The sequence below is a fragment of the Pan troglodytes genome, chromosome 5 (assembly GCF_028858775.2).
Source record: "Pan troglodytes isolate AG18354 chromosome 5, NHGRI_mPanTro3-v2.0_pri, whole genome shotgun sequence".
In the NCBI taxonomy this organism is placed as follows: domain Eukaryota; kingdom Metazoa; phylum Chordata; class Mammalia; order Primates; family Hominidae; genus Pan; species Pan troglodytes.
The window spans coordinates 180,088,211-180,107,543 of NC_072403.2; the positions used below are offsets into that span (position 1 = coordinate 180,088,211).

The 19,333-nt window shown below is 55.4% G+C and overlaps 1 protein-coding gene across 1 annotated transcript in view; it reads left to right on the forward strand.

Annotated features, from left to right (window-relative positions):
* KIF25 (kinesin family member 25) overlaps positions 1-10,248 on the forward strand; it is a 72,914-nt gene extending 62,666 nt beyond the window's left edge. Inside the window, 5 exon segments of the mRNA XM_024357516.2 lie at positions 3,217-3,393; positions 4,724-4,875; positions 6,633-6,815; positions 7,225-7,380; positions 9,989-10,248. Coding sequence (XP_024213284.2) covers positions 3,217-3,393; positions 4,724-4,875; positions 6,633-6,815; positions 7,225-7,380; positions 9,989-10,158 — 838 coding nt within the window. The 3' untranslated portion in view covers positions 10,159-10,248.
* Positions 10,249-19,333: the final 9,085 nt, after the last annotated feature.

Genomic DNA, 19,333 nt, shown 5'->3' on the forward strand with positions numbered 1-19,333 from the left:
CTGGAACGGCGCGGCGGAGGGGGCGGGAACGGCGCTGCGGGGGGGGCGGGAACGGCGCTGCGGGGGGGGCGGGAACGGCGCTGCGGGGGGGGCGGGAACGGCGCTGCGGGGGGGGGAGGCGGGAACGGCGCTGCGGGGGGGGCGGGAACGGCGCTGAGGTGGTGGCGGGAACTGCCCTGCGGAGGAGGCGGGAACTGAGCTGAGGCAGCACTGGGAAGGGCTGTTAGCTGCCTAAAAGTGTTAGGGAAGATCCATCAGGAAGATGGCCAGGCGGCTGCGCCTCTCCAGAAACCGGATAATCAGCGTTACCAATGGGCCCATCGCATTACTGGCAAGCGTTTCAGTCGCCTCGTTTCTAAAATGGTTTTCCCGTTTTGCTGTTCTGAGTCTCGGGTGCTGTGCGTCTCCCTCCAGGGCACAGTGATTTGCGGCACTGGAATCCCTCAGTCAGAGTCTCAGAATCTCTGCTCTTCCAAGTGAGTGGCCCCGGGCAAGGCCGTACTCTCCCTAGACCTCACCTTCGTCGTTTGCAGAAACGAGAATCGGAGCAGACCCGGACCGTGTGCTCCCTCATCACATCCACACACGACCTGGAGAGGGGTGCGCTGGGCCAGGGCTGGGGGTGAGCTTGGGTGTTCGTGACTCAAGTTGCAAACGGCCCTCTGCCCAAAATGATACAAAACCACAATGACATCAGTGCTGATATCAGAGATAGTTTACAGGAACCCTTTACCCTGAAAAGGACTACTCTTAGATTGCTGAAGTCACCAGATAAGCCATTTCCTGTCGTTTTAAAGTAAATAAAATGCTACTGCCTGGATTCCTTGGCTCTGCACGCCTCTCTCCTTTCTTCTAAACCTGGTTGTTGACACCGCCTCCTTCCCGACTGCTCTCTGCTGTCATCCTTATCAACAGGAGTGTGTGATGTTTCTCCACCTGCTACACACTGTCAGAGGCACAAGGGATCCAAAAGTGCATGTGATCAGTTTTCTGCTTTTAAAAAGTCTAGAGTGGAAACAGGTAATTATGACCCAGTAGAAAATGGGCAGGAACAGATGGCAGAGACAAAGCACGGCCCCGCCCCTCCCCGCCCCAGAGAGTCAGCGGAGCTGCGTGCATTGGAATCACACTGTTCGTTGCAGGACCTGGAGTCCTTTGCGTGTGTGTCTCACCTTCTCAACACGTTGCTTCTTAAAGGCTAAGACTGAAGCTTGTGGTTTTCACCATTGTCCCTAGAATCTAGTCAACAGCCCAATGATTACTTGTGGGAAATCTCTCAAATTAACTGCTCGGTAGTACGTAATTGAGAAATCTCTAACTTAGGTTTTGTGACACTCAAAGAGACAAACTGACACGTAAATGATGGGCCCAAGTGTGGAGGTTAAGTTTCTGGATATTTGGTGCATTTTGCCTAAGGTGTGGAGAGGAGGAGAATGTAAAAACTCTGGTTTAGGCTGGGCATGGTGGCTCACACCTATAATCCCATAACTTTGGGAGGCTTAGGCAGGTGGATCACCTGAGGCCAGGAGTTTGAGACCAGCCTGGCCAACATGGCAAAACCCCGTCTCTACTAAAAATACAACAATTAGCCGGGTGTGGTGGTGCATACCTGTAATCTCAGCTACTCAGGAGGCTGAGGCAGGAGAATCACTTGAACCTGGGTGGCAGAGTTTGCAGTGAGCCGAGAATGTGCCACTGCACTTCAGCCTGGGTGACAGAGTGAGACTTTGTCTCAGATAAATAAATAAATAAATATAAAGTAAAATAAAATCTGTAGCTTAGCTAACTTCCTGTTTCACTGTTGCACACACTCAGAGTGTTCTCAGCAAACCCCAGTGCTGAACCTGTCTAATCCAAATCTTGATGCTTTGCCAATAATGATTTTTACCTGAGAGTTTTACTTACTTTCTCTTTCATTTTAGTCTTCATCATTTTCTTGACTGTTCGACATTAGAAGACAAAACTCCTCTAGATCTGGATGAAAAACTCAGCCTGGCAGCGCCTGGGTGGGAAACATTCCTGCTGGATTTTCCCTCGAGTACAGATAGCATCCTGTCACTCAGGACTTCCCGCCCGGTTCTCAGAATAGCCTTAGGAACAAGAAAAGCACAATGCTCACCATCGGATTGACATCACCGTGCAGGTGGTAGAGAGGCGGTCACCTCCAGCAGAAAGAAAGAGGCCTTTGTTATTTGGTGACGAGGTTGGAAGGGGAGTTTCGTCAGAGACAAACCAGAAAGCCAGAGGGAGGAGAGAGGAAGGGAGGGAATCCAGGGTTAGCACTCACCCATTTTTTGTTGTGGGATTAAGATTTTATTTCTCTCTCTCTCTGTAGTATCTTTATTTAAAAACATTCCTACAAGCCAGCACATAGTTCTTTAAAACATGGAGCAAAATAAGATGTGCAGCTGCTTTTTGTTTTTTTGAGATGGAGTCTCGCTCTGTCTCAGCTCACTGAAACCTGCACCTCCCAGGTTCAAGCGATTCTCCTGCCTCAGCCTCCCGAGTAGTTGGGACTACAGGCATGCACCACCACGCCCAGCTAAGTTTTGTATTTTTGGTAGAGATGGGGTTTCACCAGGTTGGCCATGATGGTCTTCATCTCTTGACCTCATGATCCACCCACTTCAGCCTCCTGAAGTGCTGGAATTACAGGTGTGAACCACCGTGCCCAGCTGTGCAGCTGCTTTTTAAAGAGCCTGAGCTGGTTTTACGGGTCTTGCAGGAAAGTTGCAGTTGGAAGGCATAAGTGGAATTGGAATAAACTCTGGACTCAAGCTTCCCTGAAGTGGAAAAGTTTTAAAATAAACAAACCCCATCACTGGAGAAGTGCTAGAGGCCCGAACATCCTTGCAGCTTGCCTTGGGTGTCTGCAGTGATCGGTCAATGGGGCATGGTAATTTCTAGACCACAGCCATGTGATATTCAGGCTTCTTCGCCCTGTGTGTTTAGAATCCTCAGTGTACTGGTTGCAAAGGTGTTGGTTTAAATATAACTCTGATAAAATAACTGCTCCCAAGACACGTATTCACCCTACAACCTAAATGGCACACCTTATTTCCCTGAGTGATCTTGGGGTATGTAACGTGCAGCCCTCTGCTCGGACCCCAGCAGTCTTACTGAGCATCCTGTAGGGCGTCTGGGGCTGTGATTGGCTTACACTGAAAATCACTCTGTGAGACTTTCTGTAAGTTTCTCTTGTGTGTTTTCCCGCAGGCTCATTTCGGAAAATACCTCAAGAAGCCCAAAGGTTGAAGTCTCCATAGTGGAAGTTTACAATAATGACATTTTTGACCTTCTGGCCAAAGACAGCATTGCAGCAGTGTCGGGGGTCAAGCGTGAGGTGATGACAGCCAAGGATGGACGGACAGAGGTTGCGCTGCTGGCCTCTGAGTGAGTACTGCACCTGCCCCGTGCTGCTGGCCTCTGAGTGAGAACGGCACCTGCCCCTCCCACCTGGTCAGGAGGCTGCACGTCTCTAAACGAGCTCCCCACGCCCAAGGATCCCAAGGAGAATCGGCCATGGTGGCCCAATCAGTGCTCCTTGTCACTGAGTGGTTCCTTGTGTGTTTTCATGCTTCGTATGTGTTGCACAACTCTCAATTTGCTGTAAGAATGATCTTTCTTTAAAGGTGGCTATGTCAGGATGATATATTTGTTAATTAGCTGGAATGGGTGATCATTTCACAATGTATTCGCATATCAAAATATCAAGGTGTATACCTTAAACATACACAATTTTCATGTCATTAATATCTTAAAGCTGTTAGAGATAAAAGTAAAAAAAACACAAAAAATATTTTTTACAATCAAAATTAAAATAAATAAATGTATCTTTAAAAAAACCTTCATAAGAGCCCCTCAGACGGGCATCATCCCATCTCACAGATGAGGAAGCAGACTTGTGGAGGTGAAAGAACTTGCCCACCCCACTCAGGCTAGGAGAGATGAACTCATCCACATTTGTAAATATCAGTATTTCACAGAATATGATAATCCTCTTGTAAAAGTGAGGATCCCCCATATTAAGTATTTTCCTCAAAGTTCCCTATTGTCAAATCCACATGGATGTGCTGGGTTTGCCCCAGTGGGGGTACAGCTGGGAGGTGACAGAAGGAACCCTCCCCATGAGTGAGGGCCCGGTCAGGCTGCCCATCCTGGGCCCCGGAGGCAGCAAGGGAAGGGCCTGCCAGCCATGCTGAATGTTTCACAGAGCTGAAGGAAATCATCCATGCAACCCTGATACGGTCACACAAAGTCACCCAAAATTTGAGCCTTTGACTGACAGACTGTGATGGAAATGTTATCTCCTGCTGATTAAGAGCTCTGATTAGCAGTCATATCTCATCCACTAACATGGGGAAATGGGTTAAACCTTTATTTCATAAATCAGATTTGATACACAAAATATTTTTAAAACATGGTTCCTGGAGGCTCTAATAAATAAAGGAATAGGTGATGTTGAAAAGGTTAGCAACCTCTGATTTTGTTCTGAAACAGTCCATTATTTCAGGGTCAGCAATTAGAGATGCTATAGGTTGGTTAGGTCTCAAAAGGAAAAAGTTTGCTTTACCATGTTTTATTGTGCCTGAGACTGGCTTCAGTACCCCATTGGCATGCGTGGCTCATGTGAGAGGCTTCCCTGAGCCGAGGAGGCTTGGAAGTTGCCTTAGGTAAGGGGGGCCGCCCTCACTGTGTTCCCCACTGCTTGCCTTGTCTGTAGGGCTGTCGGCAGCGCCTCGAAACGGATGGAGCTCGTTCATGGAGGTCTGCAGCTCAGGGCGAAGCACCCCACCCTGGTGCACGTGGATTCCTCCAGGTCTCACCTGATAATTACGGTGACTCGAACCACAGCCTCCTGCTCTGACAGCACTGGTAAGTCACCATTTGTGCTTGGTCAGTGGCAAGTAATAGAAAAACCCACTTAAGAAGAAAAAAAATCAGGCCAGGCGCAGTGGCTCACGCCTGTAATCCCAGCACTTTGGGAGACTGAGGCGGGTGGATCACCTGAGGTCAAGAGTTTGTGAGACCAGCCTGGCCAACATGGTGAAACCCTGTCTCTACTAAAAATACAAAAATTAGCTGAGTATGGTGGTGCAAGCCTGTAATCCCAGCTACTCGGGAGGCTGAGGCAGGAGAATTGCTTGAACCCAGGAGGCAGAGGTTGCGATGAGCCGAGATTGTGCCATTGCATTCCAACCTGTGCGACAGAGCAAAAACTCTGTTAAAAAAAAAAAAAGAAGAAGAAGAAGAAGAAAAATCAGCATGCCTGCAGCATCCAAGGCCTCTCATAGGACCCAGCATGGGAACAGCAGCCACACCTTTTCAGTATCTGCATCCCAAACCCAAAAGTCCACTGGGATCCCAGGCTGAGAAGAAAAAGTGAGAGTGGGAGGGAGGAAAACACTCTGCTGAATAAAATATAATGCAGAAAGAAAAGCAGGGCATAATACACCTTGGAGTACATGCATTTGTCATGGAAGAAACAATGAGTGTAATTTCAGTTTAAAACCAAAATTTCAAACTATGTAGTATATAAAATGATTCCAGTTATGTAACAGAAAGAACACAGGCCTGTGAAGCCTGGGCTGCAACTCTCAAACTTGAGCTGTGTCCAATTCCCTGCAGCAGGTGGTGGGAACTAATAGCAGACACCACCCATGCTCAGGTTCAGCAGGGCTGGGACTGGACCCAGAGTGTGCGTTTCTGCAAGGATGCGGCTCCGGGGACCACACCTGGAGAGCCATGGGTCTGGGGCCGGAACATGAGACTGTAGTCCCATCAAAACCTGGTCTCAGTGGGTTGACACTGGAAAGGCCATTTCTCACTCGTATTGAAGGCCAGTGTGGCTGAACATTCCCCATCCTTCTTGCCACCGTGGCACTTGAAACATTTGGCCTCCAACGTTGCTCAGGCAAGGGAAGGAGAGGTGATGGGGAGGTGCTGACAATAGCCCCTGGCCAGCCCAGAGTGGGCCACAGCTGGGCACACGGCCTTGTACCGCAGGGGCTGGAAAGGCACAGGCATGTGATGTTTAGGGAGCACCAACAATCTCTACCAAAAACACTCCGGATACAGGGGCGGTGTGGCTGCCAGTGGTGGTGGGAATAAGACCGGATTTCATGTCCTTTAAAAAAAATTGTGTATACTTTCTATGTTTTGCACAGTGAATAAATGTTATTTTGCTTTTTTAAAAAACCTAAGAAGTTTGTTTAGGAATAACACACTACAAAGACATTTGCATTAAAATTAAGAGCCCTTTTGTTAGGATTTGTGTGGAAGATTATCGAACAGATTGTAGAATTTATTTCTAAAAGGGCTCATAGATTTTCTGAGTGGGATTTTAATTAACATGATTACCAAGTCTTCCTAAGAAGCATTATTTGATTTCCTCTGGGCCAATTAGGCATTAGTTCAACCTTCCACAGTGAAGAAAGCTGCTTTCTAACTTGTGTTTTCCCCCAGAGAAGCCACTATCCCCTGGACCTCTGCGGAAATCCCACTTCTTACTGGGTGGGAGGTGTGGGCAGGAGGGTGCAGTTCAGAAGCTTCTCGGCTCTGATTGAGGCAAAGCACAGCCTCATGGCTTCATGCAGCTGTTTTCCTCCTCATCGCTCCTTGGTCCCTTGCAGCAGACCAAGCCTGCAGTGCCACCCTCCCCAGGGAGCAAACAGAGGCAGGAAGGGCAGGAAGGAGCCGCAGAGCTTCTCAAGGGGCCTTGGCTCCACAGCTGGTTCCTGGGAACCCCGCAGGGCATGCGGAGCAGGTGCAGGCTCGACTACAGCTCGTGGACTTGGCCGGCAGCGAGTGCATTGGTGAGCAGGGACAGGCATTTCCCTGGGGGGTGGGTGCTGCAGAAGCCTATGATCTGATGGAGCTGGATGTGCAACCAGGCAGCCCGGGAAGCTCTGGGCGAGCCAGGCATTTCTCCCTCCACAGGTGAGTTCCAAATCCAGTTACGTTCTCAGGGATTGGTTCTCTTACCCCGGCAACCTGAGAGTCGTGTTCCTCACACTGGCCCTCTGGGAAGAGAAAACCTGAGTTCCCAGCAGGAGCTCGCTTTGAGCTGTGAGCAGAGCCATGAAAGACCCTCACTCTAATGCCTGTCCTGTCCATGGCCTCCCCTCTACCTGCCTGAGAGCCGCTCCTCCCAAGGAGCCGGTTTTGCTTTTCCTGCCTCCTTTCTTGGTGCAAACGGTGATGGTGCGTGGCGGTCCTGTCCAGGTGTGTCTGGAGTGACCGGGTTTGCCCTGAGGGAGACGGCGTGCATCAACCACAGCCTTGCGGGCCTGGCAGACGTCCTGGGGGCTTTGTCGGAGCACCGCAGCCATGTCCCGTACCGGAACAGCAGGCTCACCCACCTCCTTCAGGACTGCCTCGGTAACCATTTTCCCCAAAATGCCCCAGGATGGGGGACCACGTACCCCAGGACACGTGCACACACGTCTGGCCTGCACGTCCTCGAGGGCCACCCATGCACCCCCTGCACCTCCTGTGCCCTCGCTGTGGCTAGCTGGCACTCCCACGGCACGGTGGTCATTCTCCTGCGCCGTCTCACCTTGGCCTGGTTGCGTGCTTGTTCGGTCTGTGTGTGACTTGCCTCCTGGTCGGGGCTCAGTTTCTCAAGGGTGGCAGCCCTGGCCTTTCTCTTCACCAGGGGTCCACCAGAGCAGCTGAGGGCTCTCTAGGCTGCTGCTGCGTGTGTGGCCTGGGTCCCTCCGGCTGTGTAGACCTGCTTAGGCCCCAAGTTCCTTGGGTCTTTTGGGGGCAGGTGCCAGAAGCCTGGACGCAACAGATTAAGCACCAGTGCCAGGTGGAGCACAGGCGGCCCCTGTGTGGAGTCATCCAGCTGTGGCTGGATCTGGGCTTTGCGGTTTTTGGGGAGCTCAGTTAGTGCCCCCTCCCCCGACTCAGACTCCAGACTGGTTGAAAGGGAGGACCCGAGGAAGCATTGCGGCTCTTCCTGACTCAGGGTGCAGGCAGAGTCCCCCAGAGGTGGCACTGGGCCCTGTAGGCCGTGTCCTGAGAAACGGCCACTGCAGGACGGCAGGGGCACATGGCCACCACAGTGGGGGGGGCTCCTCCTTCCTGGGAGGGCCACCCTGGGAGGTGGTGGAGGGGCCGCTGGTGCTCGGGACTCGGGGAGGCTGGAATGTTCCAGACACTCCCTGTCTCTCATTGTGGGGTATTTCCCGCTCTCATGGCAAACTGGCTTCCTCCACACGGTGAATAACAGGGCTGTTCACAGGAGCATATTTTTGGATTCTGCCTTTAAGAGAGAGACCACCTGGTACTCTTGGATTCCAAAGTTCGCAGCCCCAACAGAGAGACAGGGTGACCTGGGTCAGGTGCACAGCCCACCCGTGATCTCAGGGGCGGCACCGTGGGGCACACAGTACCCAAGAGCCAGCAGGTCCCTCATGGAGCCCCGGCCTTGGCCTCTGGGGTCTGCACTTTTCCTCCCCCTTAGCTCTCCCTTCCTTCTCCATTGTTTTTGGTTTTCATCTGTAATTCTTAACCCTCGTTACGGGTCCTGAAAAACAGGAAGAGACAGCATTCCCCAGGAGGAGAAGTCCTGGGCACACGGCCCCTGCCCCAGGGGGGCCTGAGGGAGCCACAGGGCCATGGGCCGTGAGCAGCAGGTGTGGGCATGAGGGAGATCTGGAAAGAGCAGCCCCAGGGGGCTGAGCGTCCCGCAGGGTCACGTGCAGACTCAACCTAGGGCTGACTTCATACATCCCAATTCCCGGGACACAGGAGTGTGAGTAGAAGGCCTGCAGCTTCCCCAGGTGAGGGGCGCTAGTGACCAGCTGCTGACCCTCCCGGACCAAGGTGAGGGGTGCTAGTGACCGGCTGCTGACCCTCCCGGACCCAGGTGAGGGGTGCTAGTGACCGGCTGCTGACCCTCCGGGACCCAGGTGAGGGGTGCTAGTGACCGGCTGCTGACCCTCCCGGAGGGTGAGGGGTGCTAGTGACCAGCTGCTGACCCTCCCGGAGGGTGAGGGGTGCTAGTGACCGGCTGCTGACCCTCCCGGACCCAGGTGAGGGGTGCTAGTGACCGGCTGCTGACCCTCCCAGAGGGTGAGGGGTGCTAGTGACCAGCTGCTGACCCTCCCGGAGGGTGAGGGGTGCTAGTGACCGGCTGCTGACCCTCCGGGACCCAGGTGAGGGGTGCTAGTGACCGGCTGCTGACCCTCCCGGAGGGTGAGGGGTGCTAGTGACCGGCTGCTGACCCTCCCGGACCCGGGTGAGGGGTGCTAGTGACCGGCTGCTGACCCTCCCAGAGGGTGAGGGGTGCTAGTGACCGGCTGCTGACCCTCCCGGAGGGTGAGGGGTGCTAGTGACCGGCTGCTGACCCTCCCGGACCCAGGTGAGGGGTGCTAGTGACCGGCTGCTGACCCTCCCGGACCCGGGTGAGGGGTGCTAGTGACCGGCTGCTGACCCTCCTGGACCCGGGTGAGGGGTGCTACTGACCTGCTGCTGACCCTCCCGGACCCGGGTGAGGGGTGCTAGTGACCGGCTGCTGACCCTCTGGGACCCGGGTGAGGGGTGCTAGTGACCGGCTGCTGACCCTCCCTGACCCGGGTGAGGGGTGCTAGTGACCGGCTGCTGACCCTCCCGGACCCAGGTGAGGGGTGCTAGTGACCGGCTGCTGACCCTCCCGGAGGGTGAGGGGTGCTAATGACCAGCTGCTGACCCTCCCGGAGGGTGAGGGGTGCTAGTGACCGGCTGCTGACCCTCCGGGACCCAGGTGAGGGGTGCTAGTGACCGGCTGCTGACCCTCCCGGAGGGTGAGGGGTGCTAGTGACCGGCTGCTGACCCTCCTGGACCCCCTGTCCCAGGAACCTGCCAGACGTGGCCACTTTCCCGCTGGGGCGCCGGGCGGCCCTCTCTGCAGCCGCCCATCTCGGGCCCTGGTTGCCGGCACCTTGGCACTTTCAGATGCTGCTCTTCTTTCCAGCTTGCAAGTTGTTTTTCTATTTTAAAGGAGGCGATGCGAAGTTACTGGTGATTCTCTGCATTTCTCCCAGCCAGAGGCACCTGGCACAGACGTTGCAGGGCCTGGGTTTCGGGATCCGAGCTCGGCAAGTCCAGCGAGGCCCTGCCCGAAAGAAGCCGCTCAGCTCCCAGGCGGAGGGGAAGAGGAGGCCGGATTGAATGCATTAACGAGTTTTTCTCCTAAAACTGTGTTTCTTGTCCTTGCTTTCTAATGCATATGTGCTTAGAAATAAACAGGTTTCACCTGGACTCAATAAACCTGGCTTTATTCCAAAGCACCCTCATGAATGTGGATGGAACCTCCAACTCCTGCCAGACCATCAGGCAGGGCAGGCTTCACAGAGGAGCTCCTTGCAGTGCGGCGGCCACCAGGTGTCACAGCAGGCACTCGCTGTCCTCATCAGACTCTCCCCAGAGGCCACCCTGGGCCCTGAAGGCTCTGCCCCGGGAAACTCGGGAGCCGGCAGAAGTAGCTGTGGGCAGGAGGGCAGGAGGCGTGAGTGCCCCACAGTGGGAGCTGGTCAGCCTGGGCCCAGTGCGGATCCGACCCGTGAGCTGGGGAGGTGCTGCTGGGCACGTACGGCCCTGGAGCCACCAGGCCTCACACAGAGCTGCCACCTGCGCCTCCTCGAGTTCGTGCTTTTCCTTTCCCCCCGGGCTCCCTCTTTCTTCACCACTGTTTTTGGTTGTCCACCACACTCCGCATGAGGAGCTGTGCCAGGCAGGGAGGGGGTGTCTGGGGCCAGCCTCACGAACCTGTCGTCTCATTTGACACAAACGCGGCCCCCAGGATTCCCCACCACAGGCTCCAGGACCAGATGGACTCTGGTTTCCATGGTGGCTCCGCCACCTCCCAGCTCTGCATCCCTGGACGGTTTGCTTGGCCTCTAAAGCCCGGCTTCCTCCTTGGCAAAGCCAGGCGAAACCAGAGGGTTGGGAGCCTTAAAGGAGACAAGGAGCAGCTCTGGAGACTGGCCTGTGACTTCCCCTGCCGTGGGGCTCAACGGGCACGTTTAAGCCCCACCCCACCACAGGGCTCCTCTCCGCCTCACAAGGGGATGCATGGTGACAGCTGCCCACCGCGTCCTCTGCTGGAAGGGTGCCCCCTGGGGCTGCCCCCATTTCCACCGGGCCCACAGTGACAGATGTACCCTCTCGGACCCAGCAGATCCAAGAGCAGGGTCCCAGGAGGAACGCATGTGTGGAGGAATGGGGGGTCACAAGCACAGACCAAGAATACCCCATTTCTTACCAGCAATCATTTTGGCTCTGAGAATTGGCTGGGAAGCAGGTTTTGGAGAGGAGTCACAGCTGGTAGCTTTCAGATGATTTCAATGCCAGGAAAATGTTTTTTTTTTTTACTCTATCCTGTTTATGCAAGAGGGAGGTAAAATGTCTTTTCTAGTAGTTAGCACAAACCAAGTAAACCTGTGCCCACATGCGGCTCAGGTGAGGAGCGTGAGCTGTGGTGGTCCTGACTCATGGCGGGCAGAAGGGTAGGAACCCCTCCCTTCCTGGGAGCCCAGAGCAAGGGGTGGAGACAGGCAGGGGGTGTTCAGAGCCCAGTGTGCTAACGGCCTTTTCCTGTACTCCTTTTCCCAGGGCGGAGCATTCTGCCTCATTGGGAGTGGGGACCTGGCCCAGGCTGCTGGGGTCCAGCTTTTGGTCAAGGTGGCCAGGAGGGCAGGTGCACGGGGCATCATGCGCTGAAGACAGAGATGCTGGGCTTCTCCCTGCCAGGAAAGGACTCAGCCAAACAGTGGGGCTGAAAGCAGAGACATCTGCTTCAACTCATGGTTTTTAATATAATTGGGTAGAGATGATAGACAGTAGATAGGTGAGATGATGGTGAGATGGTAGATGATCAGTCAGTGAACAGATGGCAGATCTGTAGATCCATGGATGATAAACTCATCAGCAGATAGATCAGATTTAATCTCATATATAAAAAATATCATTTCAATGTGTAATCAATATGAAATCAATATAGAGATATTAATGAGATATTCAAGATTCTTTGTCCACACTAAGTCTTCAGAATTGGTGTGTTTCCCACTAACTGACAGCGCCCCTCAGCACAGGCTGGCTGCGAGCTTAGGGGCCACAGGTGGGCAGCCCACCTAGCCCTGTGCTGAACCCCACAGACAAATGCCTCCATTTTGTAACACCACCTATTTTTAAGGATCCCTTGATTATCCTAAAGTGAAATTATACATGGATTATATAATCCTAACAGAGCATGACTTTTTAAAACAAAAACAAAAGAATCAATATAATGATGTAACTATAATATAATGGAGAAATAGGCCAGATGCGGTGGCTCACACCTGTGATTTCAGCACTGTGGGAGGCCGAGGCAGGCGGATCACTGGAGGTCAGGAGTTTGAGACCAGCCTGGCCCACATGGTGAAACCCCGTCTCTACTAAAAACACAAAAATTAGCTGAGCATGGTGGCAGCTGTAATCCCAGCTACTCAGGTGGCTGAGGCACGAGAATCACTTGAACCTGGGAGACTGAGGTTGCAGTGAGCCGAGATCGCATCACTGCACTCCAGCCTGGGCGACAGAGCGAGACTCAGTCTCAAATAAATAAATAATAAAAATAAAAATATAATGGAGAAATAAAAAGATTTTTTTTCTGTGTATATACACATAAGTATATTTCAATTTGTAAAACTTTCAAAACAACTACATCTGAACACACAGCGAAGTAAATGAGTTTCGGTATAAGAAGGAAGACGATATTCAATTTATGTATATTTGACAATTTAAAAATAAGGGCCAAGTGACTGTATCTGTGTGTGTGTGCACGCACGTGCATGTAAAATCTCCAGGAATGTGGCCGCTACAAAAAGCAGACACACAGACATGGAATTGTCACAAGTGTCCCATTTGTGACTCACATGTCACCAGCAGTATAGCAACGTGATATAATTTTGTACATGGTGAAAACCTCTTGGTAATGTTACAAAGTTTCAGCTTCTCTTGGTTTACACAACTGTTGCATTCCTGACACATAATGTACATTAAAACTGCAGAAATAATCCTTCCTGATTTTATGGAGAGCAGTGTGAGGTTTCAGGCCTGGATCACCAAATGCAGGATTTCCACCTGTGAATGTCTGACGGGGGCTAAAGCCACGTGGCCCCCGGGACAGTATTTGCTGGGTGGGAGTGTCCTGTGCCTTGCGGGGACCTGGCGTCCTTGGTGCCCGTCTGCTCAATGCCACTTGTGTCCCCTCATCATTGTGATGACTTGAATGACCCCACAGGTTCTGAGATGCTCCCTCAGTGCCCAAAATAAAATCAAACTTCTCTTTAGGGTTGGCCCTTAGGCAGGCAGATGCCCCTGGCTCAGGAAGCCCCTCACCGGCTTGCTGAGGTGCGAAGTTCCTTTAGTAGGACAGAGACACCAACGCACAAATGATGGACTCAGGAGGTGGCAGCTCTGGTGAGATGGAAGCTTCTCTGTGGAGCCCGCACTGAACAGCAGTGCCAAGCAACAACTGCCGCCAGGCCCTGCCATCCTCCTTCTGACCTTGAAGGGTCCGAGCTGCTGCCAAAGCGTGACCGAAGGGACAGCCTGGCTGAGCCGCGTGACACTCGACAAGCCTTCTTTGTGTGTTTGATGAAGTTCCTCTCTGAGCAAGGCCGGCATTGTGATAACCAAGCTGCCTTTGTAGAGGATGCGTGGACGCCTCGCCCCACAGCCGCGTGGGGCCCACAGTGGTGCCCCCGAGACGGGCACCGTGTGAAAATGGCAGAGCTTCCCTCTGGGGAAGTGTTGGACGGGCTCTGGCCAGCCTCTACGCGGGATGGCAGAGGCGCGAGTGACTCAGGAACCTGCGAGTCACAGCCTAGAGCAAGGGCGTCTACAGAGACTGGGAGTTGGGGCAGTGGGCGTGGGGGGCGCTTGGGCCCCAGGCGCCGGACCCCACTGCCTGCCACCCTCGACGCCCCCACGCTGCAGACTGGAACCCTCTGCCCCATCACAGGGCGTGCAGCTGAGTCCTCGCTTCCCAGGTTTTCGTCTGCCTCTCACTCCCAACTCCTCATTTCCTAGAAGGAAGCCTGAGTCCAGTCTTCACCCTGGTCCACTTGGCCACACCCAGAGTGCCAGGGTTTCAGAGCAAACCAGCCCAGTCTCCAGGGTGTGGGGCTGCAGGCACTCACCCCACCGCTGGCCACCACCAGTGATTTCAATGGCCCATCACCGTGGTGCTGACACGCTGCCCCTAAGAAGGGAGAGGGAGGGACGGACCCAGGAAACATACAGAAAAAAAAACCAAAACTAGTCAGTGACTAAAACTCAAAGACGTCCCATCAATTAACAGCTCTGCTCTGGGGTTACTATCTTCATGTTCATTAGCTTCTTCCTCTTGGCTCAGGGCCTCTGAAGGTGTTTAGGATCAACCCATTTGAAAAGCAAGGACGCTGAGGCTGTGGAAGTCCGCGTACTTACTGACTCGCAGCGCCTGTGAGTGGGCGGGAAGGAGCGTCTGCCCCTCAGTCGTGGTCCGGCTCCTTCTCTCACAGAAGTGGACCTTGGAGGGCAGTCCCAGCGCCACGGAGAAATGCATCTCCAGAAACACTCGTGGCTTCCGCAAAGCGAGCACAACCAGAGCTCCTCAGCGCTGACCTAGGGCACAATTGTTCATGCACGAGAGCCGCCTTATGGGGTGAGCGCGTGACTCTGATGCGAGGTTTATGTTCCCAGGGCTGACATGTCTGGGAGCTTCACAGCTGGACGAGGCATATTTGGAGGGGCGCCTTGAACCTGGACAGCACCCCCTCCTTGCCTCCTTCAGGCCGTTTGGCCACAGAACCTGTGACATGGGCAGGCTCAGGAGAGGAGAGGAGGAAGGGAAGGAGCCCAGGCCCCGAGGAGGGAAGGTTGCCGGGGGCCAGGGTGGGGGTGGGGTGGGGGTGGGGTAGGGTGGGGGGTGGGGTGGGGTGGGGGTGGGGTGGGGGTGGGGTAGGGTGGGGGTGGGGGTGGGGTGGGGGTGGGGTAGGGTGGGGGTGGGGGTGGGGTGGGTGTGGGGTGGGGTGGGGGTGGGGTGGGGTGGGGTGGGGGCCCAGGGCCCAGGGCTGGGGCAGCTCTGGGTGCCAAATGCGGTTTCATCCAGAGGACACTGCAAGGCTGGAATAAAACACCCTGTCCTCTTCAGCTTGTAGCGGGTCAGAGGCCGCTGGTTTTGAAGAGATTTGCCAGTGATCTGTGGGAGGAAACACTCAGCAGAGGTTTAGGTGGCACGTGGAGACTGCGCGGGGAATACAGCCCAAATGGGGAGGACAGAAGACACCACAGCCACTGAGGGTGCGAGAGCTGCGACAGGCGCCTGTTAGAGCGGAACGACAGGGGCCCGGCCCCATCTCGGGGTCTGGGGTGGCTTCCCTGTGGGGGCAGCCTCTGTGCAGAGGCCTGAAGGGTCCACAGTGGCAAAGGGGGAATGACAAAGTGTCTGCCTGTGCCGGACTGAGTGATCTGTACTGTAATTACCCTGTGAGGGGTGCACGCCGCCGTCCTAGAGCTTCACAGACACCAGCCCCCGGGCCTGCTGGTACTCGCCGGAGGTCCCTGCGTGCCGAGAGTCCCGCCCTGGCCATCGTTTAGTGTGAGGCAGGAGGGGGCCAGATATGGTGGGGACGCCTGGCTCCCCCAGATCTCTCTTGCCTGCTCTTTCCTCTGCAGGCTGCCTGTGCCCCTCCCCCGTAGCCAGGAACAGGCCCTGGGGAGTGGTGGGAGGCCGTGCAGTGAGGCTTGCGGCCCTGGATGCTCCCTCAGGACTGTCTGGGACCAGGCTCGTCTCACAATCCGAATTAACTGCAGACCTCACCTCGAGAACAGCCTGGCCCAGCCCTGATACTCGGGGAAAGAGCAGCGGTCGGAGGAGGCAGGAGGAGCGCACGGAGGGCAAGCCGGGGGCCCACGTGTGGCTGGGGCAGCCGTGGCCTCCTCAGCACAGTGTGAGCCCAGCAGCCTTGCCGTGGCCAAGGCCCTGGGCCTGGGAACTTGTAATCCAGTCGCTGACTTTGCTTAGTTAGCAGAAATGGAAGACACCTCATTTGTGGAGAGACCGAGGTGGTGGAATGTTGACCCTGGGGGTGTTGCCGTGGGAGGCCAGTGAGCTGTTAGCCCAGTGGGCAGGACCTGGGTGACCGACGCCCTGGGGGTCTCATAACTCCCTGGACCTTCTCCTTTCTTGGTGGAGCTTGGCCAAAACCCACGGATATTTTACATCTGTTTCCCTGAAGTGCTAGGGACGTTCTATAGTTTCAGCCACGCTCCTCGGGCAAGCCCCGGGATGGGGTGGGGGGGCCAGAACAATGTAGGGTGGGCGTGGCCGGACGCCAGCTGCCCCTCAGCAGGGGCTTCAGCTCCATCACAGCCATGTGGACTCTGGCTCAGCCTGGGTGGACAAGGAGGTGTATACAGTTAGCACAGCCAGAGCAAGCCAGCCCTGCCCACTGAGGTGCACAGAGCACCAATCCCCTGGCCCTCCCTCCCTCTTTCACCTGTTCTGTGCCCATTTATTGGCTGCCTCCTGTACCGGGGTCTTGCTTTGGCACCGAGGAAACTGCAGTCAAGACCGGAGGCTCCTGCCTTGAAGATCCCAAGACCGGGATGGAGACCGATGAGCCGGATGTGTCCCAGCGTGTAATGCAGGGTGGGCTGAGTGCGCCCCCCGACGTCTGTGTGGGAATCCTCACCAGCAAGGCCATGGTGTTAGGAGGGGGGGCCTGTGGGAGCCGGTGAGGTTGTGAGGATGGAGGCTCACGGGTGGGATTAGTGCCTTTGTAAGGGGGGCCCTGGGAGCTCGCAAGCCCCTTCCGCCCTGAGAGGACGTAGTGGCCAGGGAGGGGGCCTGGACCAGGAATGGAACTGGCCGGCACCTCGATCCTGGACTTCCAGCCTCCAGAATCGTGAGGAGTGGGCAGAGTGAGGCCACACGGCCTATGAAGATCTGTTGTAGTGATCAGAGGGAAGACACAGTGCAGTGGACACGCCGGGGCTGGTGTGTGTCCTGCAGCCTCTCTGGGAGCCCAGGGCACCTGCTCCCAGGAATCACATGTGAGAAGCAAAACGCAAGGACAGGCTGCGGGGAGGCGGCCCCGGACCCCCCACTGGATGCCTCACTTCACACACCTGCCACCAAGGGGGACAGTGCCGGCCTCCCAGACCTGCACCCCAGCCCACAGGTGGGCACTCCACCCATGCACTGTCAGGGCTGCCAAAGCCTCATGCCCTCCCACCACCTTCTGCTGGGCAGCCCCTTCCTCAGAGAACAAAGAGCATTTTGGTTTTTTTTTTGAGACAGGGTCTTGCTGCATTGCCCAGGCTGCAGTGCAGTGGCATGATCTCAGCTCACTGCAGCCTTGACCTCCTGGGCTCAAGTGATTCTCCCACCTCAGCCTCCCGAGTAGCTGGGACCACAGGCGCCACCATGCCCGGCTAATTTTATTTCTATATTTTTTGTAGAGATGGGGTTTTGCCAGGTTGCCCAGGCTGGTCTCAAACTCCTGGCCTCAAGTGATCCGCTCGCCTTGGCCTCCCAAAGTGTTGAGATTACAGGTGTGAGGCACTGTGCCTGGCCATAAAGAGCATCCTGGAGGCTCCTGAGGCGCGTCCACCTCCCAGCCCACCTCCTGCAGAGGCCCCCATTGGAGGCCGGCCTGTTCCCACTGTTACGTGTTCCCATGTCCGCTCAGGAGGGAGCCTGGCCCGCACCCCACAGGACACACTCCTGCATCTGGCTCTGAGGACATGCTTCTTCCTCTTCTCCCACTGCGCCAGGCCCTGCCGCTGCCCCAACACCGTGGATGTCCAGGGCTGTGGGCGGACAATGGCCCTGATGTCCAAGGACAGACAACAGAGGGTGCAGCGAACAGGTCCCCACTTGGTGACGGTGACGTCCAGTTCCTGCTGCGTGCACTGGTTGGTGACAGCAGCAGTGGCTGAATGGAGAGAACCACACCCCTGCCAGTGGGAGGCCTGGCTGGTCACCTGAGCACAGACGCCAGGGCAGAGCCAGGAGGGGACTCAGGATGAACACTGCCACACTGGGGCAGCTGGAGAACCAGGCACGGGCCGGCGGCGAGCCGGGAGGGAGCCCCAGCCTGTGCCCAGTGGCCCGGGGGCCTCATCCGTAGCCAGGGGATGTAGGCAGGGAGTGGCAGCCGCTGTGTGACCCAAGGTTCCGAGATCAGAGTCCCCACCCTGGGCCCTGTTTTGAGGCCTGAAACGTCCATGGTTAGATGGTGATGGGGAGCCCTCCTTCAGGGAAAAAGATAAGGTTACAAATTCTAAAGTATGAAGATAAATCTAAATACAGAAACAAACATTAAAAAACCACCACATCGCAAAGTTTAAAAAGCTGAAAAACACAGTAACACAATATTTGGTGACGGTTTTATTGGTGAGCTGCCTGTGATTAATAAACAACCCATGCCATTTTCCCTACTGCGTGTTCGCCTCTTCACGCGCCTTTGTAGAATACCAGCTTTCTCCCGGCAGGGCTGCCCGGGATTGGTTTTCTAACCTTGGCACCTGGAAGGCAGCCTCCCCATCACAGCTCGCCGCCGTGAGAACGGTCATGGGCCCGGATGCAGGACCGGCATTGCCTACCACGTCCAGCCTCCCACTGCCAGCTCTGTTTCTCTTGCAGTCCCCACACCTCCCAGGTTGGGAGTACATGTCCGCCTCACCAGGTGACCTCTGGCCCTGGCCATCCTGTCCTGAGACTCCCTGCTGCTCCTACAGGTAGAGACGACATGACTGGGAACCCCGAAACGTCTCCCAGCAGACCGAGCCAAGTGTGTGTCCAGTTCAGCCTCCCCTACGTGGGCCCCACACACCCACAGGGCCCTCAGTGCCCCTCAAGGCGAAAGGAGTGTGATGGATGAACCCTGAGTGGAAGGGGCCGCCTGTCCCAAACACGGACGGCTGAGTTTTCTGCAAGTTTTACAAACTGATAAAACTTTGTGAACGCACTCGCAGGGCCGCAGAGCTCAGCTTTCCCCGTGGCTCTGGCACATTTCCCCTGCCTGGGGAACCCAGAGTCCATGGGCCATGACGGGCTGATGCTCGGCTTGGGAACCCCCTCTCCTGTGAGATCCCAGACGCACAGGCAGTTGCTGGCTGCCCCGGGCCTCCCAGATGGGCACCTGAGGACCCCGGCCTCCTCCTGCTTGGGGTTCAGCCCAAGAGCAGAGCTTCTCAGGCCGTCAATTACTGCAGATGGAGCAGGCTTTCCTGGAGGAAGGATGAGCTTTGTCTGGAATTCTCCATCTTCCGTGAGGGAGGCTGGGCTGATGGCTGAGGGCCCAGAGGAGTC